Source organism: Ursus americanus, chromosome 15 (assembly GCF_024610735.1).
Source record: "Ursus americanus isolate L20-20 chromosome 15, mUrsAme1.1.p, whole genome shotgun sequence".
In the NCBI taxonomy this organism is placed as follows: Eukaryota; Metazoa; Chordata; class Mammalia; order Carnivora; family Ursidae; genus Ursus; species Ursus americanus.
This window is the reverse complement of record NC_142141.1, coordinates 16385265-16397026: the sequence shown is the minus strand read 5'-3', so window position 1 is coordinate 16397026 and position 11762 is coordinate 16385265. Positions and strand designations below refer to the sequence as shown.

General features: G+C 40.4%; 1 protein-coding gene across 1 annotated transcript in view; it reads left to right on the top strand.

Moving 5' to 3' along the window:
• Positions 1–632: 632 nt before the first annotated feature.
• The window catches only part of TTC1 (tetratricopeptide repeat domain 1), a 46428-nt gene continuing 35298 nt past the window's right edge, over positions 633–11762 (top strand). The window contains exons 1-2 of the mRNA XM_045792029.2: positions 633–731; positions 2110–2474. Coding sequence (XP_045647985.1) covers positions 2142–2474 — 333 coding nt within the window. The 5' untranslated portion in view covers positions 633–731; positions 2110–2141. The remainder of the gene's footprint in view (positions 732–2109; positions 2475–11762) is intronic.

Below are 11762 nucleotides of genomic sequence, written 5' to 3'. Positions count from 1 at the left end.
TCAATAGTCATTGTATTAGAAGTTAGAGCTGAAAAATATTTAATATTTATTAATTTAAGATAACAATACACCTATTATATGCCAACATAATCTTTTTATAAATTACTATATTTTCCAAACAAAAAATCCGTGTAGTGAGAAGAGCGTCATTGTTTTACGTTTATGCAAATATCTGACTTAATAGAAGACAGCTGGATTCTCAGAGCTCCTTCTACTTTGAAGCCATTGAGCGATCACATGGGACAGCCTTTGGAAAACACTATATTCATGAAAGGGGTGTGGAAAAGGCAAATAACAATTTAGTATTATTATGAAAACTGCTTTGATCTAGTAATGGGTCCCCGGAAAGGCACACTTTGAGAACCATCAGGGAGAAAACTATTTTGGACAAGGTTTATTCTCAGGATTCCTCTATATATTGCTAGCGTAAGAGGCCAGAGTGGAAGAGTAAAAGTAACAGCATGGAGACAGCCTCTTTTTCTACCGTGCTGAGTAATGCGCGGAGTCTTCCCGTAACCCAAGATGGCAACCGTCACTTGCATTTTAGTCCGTACAATGGCGTCACACAACGCGACAGCGACGCGCTCTCTCCCGGAGAGTTCCACTACATTTCCCAGGATGCCTTGCCAACGGCGATGCCATTGGTTGGTGCCGAGGGAAGTGCGCTTGACTGAGCGGAAATAGAAGATTCCGGAGACTGGGAAGGTGAAGACGAGAGGAGCCGGGGAGCTGTGAGTAGCTATTTGCGACTGTCTGCTTTGGCTGTGAGGGACTCAGCTAGAGGACGAACTGTTGGGAAACGTAGGGTGGCTCCTCCTTAACCCTGGGGCCTCAATCTCGCGTTCTTCCACTAGTCCTGGGGGCAGGGAGAAACAAAACACTGCTGTGGAGGCGAAGTCTTAGTATTAAGATCTTGCTGTTGGAAGTTTTCTTGGGACGAGCTGGGACGAACTCGGGCCCTAGTCGCGACACAAAGGGTCTTTGGCGTGATTTTGCTGCGACCAGAGGTGCAAGGGGGCGGGGCTGCTGACGGTCTGACTCAGCTTCTACAGCAGTGGTTCCCAATTGGCTGTACATTAAAATGACCTGGGATGCCTTTTAAAAATACAGGTGTTCTGGGCCTAGGCCAAACCAAAAAATCAGAATCTGTGGGGAATAAGATCTGGGCAGCAGTACTTGCTAAAGCGTCCCAAGTATTATGTTGTCTAGCCAGGGTTGAGGACCACTCTATTTAGTACCTGAGTCTGACCCCCACGGAAATCCTGAGTAGGACCAGCTGCGCCAGGATTCCCCTCCCCACTGTAACCTGCGTTGGTTCTACGGCACACATTTGGGTGAAGTTGACGATAGCGGTTTTGGCACTAATTGTGTTTTGAGCTCCATCAGAAACTTATCCTTGAGCTTCATATGGTGGTGCTGGAAAGGCAGGCCCGCATTTTTTTATTTACGACCTGGCAATTAATTCCGAGTAAAGATTAGGGCCGTTTCATTTTTCTTGCCATTGTTTTGGCTTATCCTATTTTTTGCTACCCCGACAAAATTCGAGCAGTGGAAAAAGGAAGAGCCACATTAAAACCGGTCTCGTTGCATATATGAAATTCTGAAAGGGGAGTCAGTAAAAGGTTTGGCATTATTTATGGGCTTATAATAACCAATTTTTATAATGAATTTCAGTGAAAGGAAGTTAGGGTATGTTTTGGGTTTTGATGCAAAAGTTTATGTGTAATAGGTAGGATTATATATATATATATATATATATATATACACACAGGTGTCCCCTTCTATCTGATAATTGAGCATTCCTGTCAAGCCTTTCCTAAGCTGAAATGGCCTAAAGCAAATATTATCCACCCACGCCCCCCCACCTCACCCACTCCCCCTTTCCGAAAGGTGGAAAGTTATACAACTTTGCTTTTATGAAAGACCTACATTAATATTTACCTGTTTTCACTAATTGAAAGAAATCTGAAGGGGATTTGCACTTTTCTGAAAACTGTTACCATACTAATGTAGGTCTCCGTTAAAAGCTAAGTGTCGTAAGGTGGACTTTTGGAAAGTGGTGGATATCTGTATAAGCACCATTACCTAACATATTTTCTCTGTTCCCAGAGCTTCGGCTTCATCTCCCTCGCTGATACAGCATGGGGGAGAAGTCAGAAAACAGTAGGGCTCCAGAGGATCTTTTCAATGGTTTGAAAGTTACAGATCCCCAGGAAGCAGAGTGTGCTAGCCCTCCGGTTTCCAATCCCAAAGATCACCATCTCCAGAGCAAGCTGCTCAAGGATGTTGAGGCTCATTCCCAGGAAGACCGGGGAGAAGAAGAGTGTTTTCATGACCTTAGTGCCTCATTTGAGAAGGAGGAGCCAGGAGCGGACAAGGTTGAGAACAAACCTGATGATAATGTGAATTCCTCTGAACTTGATGAAGAATACTTAATAGAACTGGAAAAAAACATGCCAGATGAGGAGAAACAGGTAAATATTTATCATGCACGATCTGCCACATAAATTGCTTTCTAAGCTGAATAAATGTGGCTGCTACAGTGTCATAGATTGGGTCATCTGTGGTAGAGAGTTATGTGCCCATCTGTGTCCTTATTGCTTCAGTAGTGATGGAGCTGAGATAAATCAGCACGGCAGGGAAGCATTCAGCCTGTTTAACAAACAGATTTCCTTTTGTTTTTTTGGGGGGTCAACTTTGAGTTCTTATGTGTGTCTTATATAATTTTTTTTCTAACACCTATATATATCTTTTAGCTTTTTTTTTTTAAAATGACCTATCAGGGTGTCTGGGTGGCTCAGTGGTTAAGCGTCCGACTCTTGATTTCGGCTCAGGTCATGATCTCAGCGTTGTGAGATCAAGGCCTTCATCAGGGTCCGAACTGGGCATGGAGCCTGTTTAAAATTCTCTCTCCATCCCTCTCTGCACCCCCACCCCTAAAAAAAAAAAAAAGAAAAGAAAAGCCCTTATCGATGGTTGACTGCTGAAATTCCTGTAAGGGAATTTTTTGGTCAGACTTTAGAATTATGGTATGCTGCCTATTTGTGTTCATTCTTTGATAGCAATGAATGACTGCCTGAATATCCTAGTGGTAGTTTGGCTGCAGAAGACAATGACTGGGGCCTGTATTATTTACATAACGTTCTTGAGGAACAGAATTGTGTGCGATAGTAGTTACTATTTTTTAAGCCTGTAATGTGCCAGCCACTGAGCTTAAAAACTTATTTGTGTTTTCCTCTAATCTTCACAACACACGCGTGAGACATATTGTTAGCATTCCCCACAAGAGAACAGAACTTAGTAACTTGCCCAAGATCACACATCTGATAAATGGCGGAACTGATTCTCAAACCCAGATCTGTTTGATTCTAAAATACAATGTAGAATTTAATAACAAAAATAGCTGTCTTTCTACAAAGCAGATAACTAATAAAATGTACACGCTTTCCTGCTTCTTTGCCCCTGGACCACATCCTTAACTGGGCAAGCCTTCACTTTTGGAGACAGAAGTGTTGGTACCCCCCACATATCCTTCCTTCTCATCTCATAAGCAAGGAAATCTGAAGAGTTACCATAATATCTGAGCTTCTCTGCAAAGAACTTGAATGAGATTTGTAGCTTAGGCTTCTGAAGAACTCACTCACTAAACAGGTTATGCTATTTGGGTAACGGGCTGGGATACTAATGTGCATTGTAACAGTGGGAGTGCAGAGGTAATGTGACATGGAGAGGAGCACTTGTCTCTCCTTAGGCATTTTTCATTTTCAAGTTTATTAGTTTTAACATGCATGTATTAGCTTTTGTGCTAATGTGTGCCACCAGAAGAGAAGAATAAAAGGCAAAAATGAGCCGGTATCATAAACTACCTCAGCAGAAATGGCTCAGAAAATTAAATCACATACTGTTCGATAATTAGGGAGATGATTTTCCGGAAGTGAGTGTTTGGTTCAGCTTTCATTTATTTCACTGGTACAGGCTTTTTAGAAACGTTGATTAAATGTCTGTGTTAAAAGGTTAGCAATGCTTTTCTGATACTTAATATATTTTATATTTTTTAATATATTTTGCCCTGATAGTGAATTTTCTACAGTGCCATTGGTTTGACAGTTGTGTGGTTTGGCTCTGCTTCCCATTCCCCAATTTAGTAAAACTTTGTGTCTCCTGGCCAGGAATCACATTTTAACCTCTATAAATATTTAAAATAATTGTATTGCCTTTAAGTTGAATATTCTAAATAGTACAATGCCTTTTAAACTTTTTTCTTCCTTTTAAAAATTAAGATGTAATTTACATATAGTGAAACTGTTTAACTTCTGTGTACAGTACAGGGAGTCTTGACTACTATATGCACATGTGTAACTCACCCTTATCAGAATCCAGAACATCTCCATCATTCCAGAAACTTCCTTTGTGTGCTTCATCATTCATTCTATCCTTCCACCCCTACCAACCCAGGGACCCACTGTTCTGATTCCTGAGAGGTTGGTTTTTTTCTGTTCCAGACTTTTGTGTAAATATAATCACTTTTCAAATATAAACATTTTATATTTGTATATCAACCTATATGTTTTCATAGCTTAAAAATTTGTAACAGTTACACTATCTCATAGAAACAATGTGCTGTGGTGGTAGCCATTGTTATGTTAATTCCACTAAGGAAACAACCTCAGAGTACAGACTGCCTTCACCTAATTGTGGTACTACTCTATTAGGTGTTTTTATGCTGTTTTGATAAATATCTTCATGAAATTATTAGGAAACCAGCAAAACAGATGAAGAAGTGTCCCTTCACTGCCCAAATGTTTTGGTTTTATAGGTCATCTGAAACAGGATACCTTTGATTCTTTTAAAATAGACAAAGTTGAGATAATTCAGCAGCAACAAAATAAACACAATGGCCAAAAGTGTGAAGACTTTCAGCCTCACTAATTTTTTTTAATATTTATTTTTCTTGGGGAGAGAGGGAGAGAGAGTGCATGCACACGTACACACACAAATACACACGGGCGCGCAAGCACGGGGAGGGGCAGAGGGAGAGAGTCATCAAGCAGACTGCTGAGGATGGACCCCTATGTGGGGCTCAATCTCATGACGCTGAGATCGTGACCTGAGCTGAAACCAAGAGTCGAGGCTTAACCGACTGAGCCATCCAGTCCCCCCACAATAATCTTTAAATGCAAATTAAAACACTGTGTCTCATATATTTATCTGATGTCAACAATGAGAGGACATAGGAGTGCAAGTACTAATTTTGAGAGTTTAAAGTGCTATGTCATTTCTGTGGGATACAGGTATCAATTTTTATATGGATGTTTCTTTAGACCAGGGCTATCAATAGAACCTTCTGCAGTGATGGGAATGTTCTATATCTACTCTGTTCAATACGGTAGCTGCTGGCCATTAGCTAACACATTTTCATAGTCATCAGCTGGAGTATTTGAAATGTGACTAGTAGAGTTGAGGAACTGAATTTTAAAATTTTTATTTCACTTAATTTAAATAGTCACATCTGGTAGTGTGTATCATTTTGGACAGTACAGCTAAACCTCTGATTCTCTTTAGTCACTTATTTTAAGGAAGTTACTAGACATGTGTACAGATGTATATATAAAGATGTGTTGCAGCATCATTCATAATTTTGAACATTAGAAATAATGCTCAACAGAGGGTATTACTTTAAACATTTTTGCCATTTTTATGCGGTAGCATATTCAGTCATTAAAAAGAAAAATAAATCTTAATATTGACATGGAAAAATGTCTGTAATATTAAATGAATTAAACAGATGTGATAATACAGCTTATAATAAGAGATATGTATTTGGTTTTTGTCCAGTTCCTGGCGCAGAGATCCTAAAACCCTTGGAATTGCCTAATAAGAGATAAGGGTGTAGTTTGTTATTTATGTAAACCCCTTTCAACCACACACGAGGTGATTTTTGGAAAGCCCCTATGGATGAGGTCTGGTTGTCAGAGTTTGGAACTTTCAGTGCCACCCTGCCCCACCCCACCTCTGGTGAGGTGACGGGGGCTGGAGATTGAGTTAATCACTTGTAACCAGTGATTTGACCAATCGTGCTTATGTACTGAAACCGACATTAAAAACCCAAAAGAAGGGTTCAGAGAGCTTCCACACTGGGTGAACCTGTGGAGATGCAAGGAGGGTGACATACCCAGAGGGCATGGAAGCTCAGTGCCCCTTCCCACGTACCTTGTCCTATGCATCTCTTCTAGCTGCCTATTCCCAGAGTTCTAGTCTGTAGAATAAACTGGTAATCTAGTAAGTAAACTGTTTTCCTGAGTTTTGTGAGCCTCTTTAGCAATTTAATTGCACCTGAGGAAGAGGTCATGGGAACCTCTAATTTATAGCCCATGGGTCAGACGCAGAGGTGACTGCCTGGACTTGCAGTTGGCATCTGAAGCAGGGGTGGGGTTGGGGCCAGTCTTGTGGCACCGAGCTTTTAATTTGTAGGATCTGACGCTATCTTCAGGTGGATTGTGTCCAAATTGAGTTAAGTTGCAGGACAGCAGCTGGTGTCTGCTGTGGAGTTGGGAGTTGCTGGGTGTGGGGGAAAGTCCCACACATCTGGTCACAGAAGTGTTCGTGTGAGTTTTGACAGTAGAGGAGACACACAAGAGGTGTTTTCCCTTAACAGCAGGTTATAGAGTAGTCAGTGATGTTTCCTTTTAAGTTGAAAACCTATGTGAAAATATGTTCATACAGAAAAGTTTGGACTGATATGGGATGTGATTATTGAATTTTTATTTATATATAATACACTTTTTTGAAGTATAGTTGACATGCAATGTTGTATTAGTTTCAGGTGTTCAAGATAGTCATTTGACAATTCTATATATTACTCATTTCTTTTTCTTTTCTTTTTTTAAAAATATTTTATTTATTTATTTATTTATTTGATAGAGCGAGAGAGCACAACCAGGGGGAACAGCAGAGGGAGAGGGAGAAGCATGATCCCCGCCGATCAGGGAGCCTGATGCGGGGCTCCATCCCAGGACCCTGGGATCATGACCTGAGCCGAAGGCAGACGCTTAACCATCTGAGCCACCCAGGCACCCCAATATATTACTCATTTCTTACCATGAAGTAGCATACAAAGTTAATATTGACTATGTTCTCTATGCTGTACTTTTCATTCCATGACTTATAACTGTAAGTTTTATCTCTTAATCCCCTTCACCTATTTTTCTTATTCCCCACTTTTTTCTTATAGTAAGCATACATTAAATCAACAGCAACACAAGTTACTCTGTTTTAAGAATATGAATAAATAAAAATTGATTCTTTACCACCAGCATGGACTTTTTACCAAACAGCTTATAAAGCTGACCTTTGAGGATTTAGAAAGAAATGCTGTTATAGGATCTGTGTATTGGTAATTGTTTCTCTTCAGGCAGAATCGTATCAATAGCTAAAGCCTATTTTTCAAGATAACTTGACTCGCCCTGCACTTAGGAAGATAACCTGGGCTCAAGAGGAGTTCCAGTTCTCGGCAGAACTCATAAATCAAGAGTAATGGAGAGGAGGGGGGGAAGGGGCAAAAATAAAAACAAAAGTAATGGAGGAGGAAGGCAGTAAAGATTTTTAAAAACAGGCAAAATCTCTTAAGGAAAGCACTGTGTATATGTGTGTGTGTATCTTAACCTTTTGTGAAAACGCTTAAATGTCGACATGACTACCCAGAGGAATGGGATTTCAGCAAACACTTGAAATGTACTAGATCTGTGAAGCAAATAAGTGCTTCTCAAAGGTCCGGTCGAAGTAAAGGACAAATCTGGTAGCACGTGGGAACTGTTGCTATAATGTTAGATGCAAAGATGCTTTGTAGTATGGGGACCTCTGGAACATACTGCATTGCGGTGCTATTGACCCTGTAGTAGAATCACCTTTTTTTTTTTTTTTTTTTTTTTAAGATTTTATTTATGTGACAGCCAGCCAGCGAGAGAGGGAACACTAGTAGAATCACCTTTTATGGGCTACTTGTCACAGTGGAGTTTAGTCCTCATGTTTATATTCCTGAGGTAATTTTTTTTTTCTAAGATTTTATTTATTTATTTGAGAGAGAGAGCATGAGTAGGGTGAGGAGCGGAGGGAGAAGCAGACTCTCCACTGAGCAGGGAGCCCAATGTGGGGCTCAATCCAGGGACTCCAGGATCATGACGTGAGCCGAAGACGGACACTTAACCAAGTGAGCCACCCAGGCGCCCCTCCCTGGGTAGTTCTTAGGTGCTCACTAAAGTTTGAGGACCTCTGTCTTAGGGCCTTGCACATCATCTTCCTTCATCAAATAGCTGTTGAATAAATGGTGTGATTATTTCTGCCGTAAGAGCCAGTAATTGATCTTATAAGTTACAGTTTCTCTCATTCATTTATTTACTCCAGAAATATTTGCATTTCTTCCACGTGTCAGGCATTGTTTGAGGCACTTAAGAATACAGTGGTAAATGAGACAAGAGGATTTCTCTTCTCTCATAGCTGGAAGGTTTTTTTTTTTTTAAATGAAAAAAATATGGGGCGCCTGGGTGGCTCAGTCGTTAAGCGTCTGCCTTCGGCTCAGGGCGTGATCCTGGTGTTCTGGGATCGAGCCCCACATCAGGCTCCTCCGCTGGGAGCCTGCTTCTTCCTCTCCCACTCCCCCTGCTTGTGTTCCCTCTCTCGCTGGCTGTCTCTCTCTCTCTGTCGAATGAGTAAATAAAATCTTTAAAAAAAAAATGAAAAAAATAAATTTATGAAAATGATAAGATGAAGTGACAGGGGTGGGATTCGAAGGACGGGAAGGACTACTTTAGATTGGCTGGTCAGGAAAGGCCTTTCTGGAGAGGTTGTATATCAGCAAAGACTGGAAAGGGGCAAGGAGTTAAGTGTGTGCCAGTGTGAGAGGGAAATATTCCACGGAAGAGGAGAAAGTGGTATATAGCACGATTCCTTGGCTGTAGCTACTATGGGTGGATGGTGATACCATTTATAAATATGGAGAAGACGGAGGGACTTTGAGTTCATTAGGGCTCTAGTGATTTAATTCTTGCTGTAAATGAAAAAGTTAATTTGTGAGCCAAAATGCAGATTTAGTCATTTTAATGGGTTTGCTGCCTCCTGCCAGTTGTTTGTGCGTGGTATTCATTCGCAAATAGGTACACCTGTAGATCCATCTAAGTAAGGGACACAGAAGTCTGTTGCTTGGTGCACATGTACTCAGAGCACAAGGTTCTGGGATTTTAAGACGTTTTCCGTAGTCTCTGAAAACATAAAGGATTGTTCTTTCCTTCAAGACTGTGTATGTTTAACCAGGAGCCATTATCGAAGTACTGGTTTGGAGCAGAAGTTCTCTATCAGTTCTTTCCCTGCCTCTCATTTTTCCTAACTCCCGCAGTACTTAATCCTTTTGATTTCCATGTTTCTTCTACTTTTTTGCATTATTTTCATAATCATTTCCAGTGTTGCTCTAACAGTGAGCACGTTTGTAGGGAACATTCTCTTGGTTGCTTCCAGAGAGTTTTCAGTGACTTTTCTGTAGTGACCTGCATATTCTGTTAACCTTATGAGAAAACACTTTTATTTCATTTTTCATGGGCATCCTTTTGAACTAAGGTTGCCACATTTATTAATTTCTTAGCGTTTACTAGTATTGGGTTTAATGAACACTATTGACAAGTGATTAAATGAAATCCTAGAACTTAAGAATTGGAAGGGACCTTAGATTTCTGATCCGAGTTTAAATCGGGGAAATAATATTTCCAAAATGTTTACTCCAAAACATTTGGAAGTTAGTGGGCTTGTTTTTTAAGATTTTATTTATTTATTTATTTGAGAGAGAGAGAGCAGGGGGAGGAGTAGAGGGAGAGGGACTGGTAGACTCTTTGCTGAGCACAGAGCCCAACCTGGGCCTTGATCTCACAACCCTGAGATCGTGACCTGAGCTGAAATCAAGAAGCAGAACTCAAGTGACTGAGCCACCCAGGCATCCCTTAGTGGGATCATTTAGATTGTTTGCCGATGAAACAATTAAAGTGCCATTCGGTGTTCCTTGTGTTTATTAAGGAAGATCACTTTATGTAGATCAATGGTTCTCAAACTTGGTTGTACCTAAGAGTCACAGGAAATGTAAGTCCTGAGAAGTGTCTGATAGCACAGACTTCTGAGGTGGCAGCCAGGACTCTGCTTTGTTAATGAGCGTCCCCAGGTCATTTTGATAAGGTGGGACTGTGGCCACTCTTTGAGAGAGAGAAAGCCAGATTGACACACCACCAAGCTTCCAAAACACAAGTGTAACCAGTATACTGACTGCATCTAACATCAGAAGAATACCAATGGGATGTTTTTCTTTTACCTTCATCAGTGGTTGGGGCCTAAAACAGACTTGATGGGCAGAATTTAAACAGTGCTAACGTAAGGAAGCTTAGTTCTATCAAGTAGACTTTTGGGAAATAGAATTTTCTGAGCTTAGAAGGAACTATTTCCAAGGTTAGTTCCTCATAGAGCAGTCATCTTTCCTGAGAAATACAGGACTTAATGAGAGGTCAGGTTCTAACTACAGCTTAAATCCAGAGATCCTCCCTCCAGACTCCCTAGAGGGTTTCGAAAAGTGACTTGTGGAGAGAACAGAAGTATCTGTATGTGGAAGGCTTCCACATCCGGTTTCAAAGAAAACAAAACTGAAGCTTTTTTTTTTCCTTTTTAATGATAGAGAGACTGGTGTCCCCAGCCCTTTCAGTGTGTAGTTTTTTCATCTCACCTGGATAAGAGCAAAGCAGAAAAGTTTTGTTGCATGTGCCTCCATTTTCCAGCCCTTTAGCAAGCATGTAGTTTTTTTTGTTGGTGGTGGGTTTTTTTTTTTTTTAATTTTTTTTTTTTTAACACTCTCTTTGATCCTTTATGTGGTCGATCTCTGGCCACAGTGCTTGACTTGTTTTATTTTGGAACAATTACTTTACAAAACTGCAGGGGGAAGCAGAGAGCTGCTGATAGATTCATGATCTGGAAATTAACTTGCTGGTGTGAACATCTTGGTTTTCTCTCTGTTGCCTAATAAACACACGATCACTGCAGGATCATTAAGAGAACTTTTTTTAGTGTATTCAGTGCCAGTTTTTGTCATTTAATGATAGAAGGGTTGTATACTTACAAGCTCTAAGTTGTTTCTGTTCTATTCACTAATCCTAAGTATAGGGAATATTCCTAGCTAGCATTGTGAAGGTGGTGGTTTCGTGATTAATAAGGGAATGGAAGAACACCTTCTGACATTTTGCCAGTTTACCCCAAGATTAAAGTTGTATCAGTTTAAATTCTCTAGGATTTTGAGTCACAGAAAGCCATTCCTCACACTGAGATTAAAGAGGAGTTCGTCTATATTTTCTTCCAGTACTTGTATGGTTTCACTTTTTACATTTAGATCTCCAGTCTACATAGAATTTACTCTTGTGTAAGGTGTATAAATATTATTCTAATTTTATCTTTTTCCAAATGACTACCAGGTTGTCCTAGCATCATGCTTATAAGTCCATCTTTGTCTCAGTGATTTAATTAAATTTTAGTATCAACTCAGACTAAGTTTGTATGCTTTTCCAGATGCTTCCCTTCTACCTGTTTGTCAGATTATCAGTTAAAAACTAACTTAGTTTAAAGTGGTATCATTAATCAAAACAACCACATTTAGGGGCGCCTGGGTGGCTTAGGTTAAGCATCCTAGGGTCATGAGTTCAAGCCCCGTGTTGGGCTCCATGCTGGGCATGGAGCCTACTTAAAAA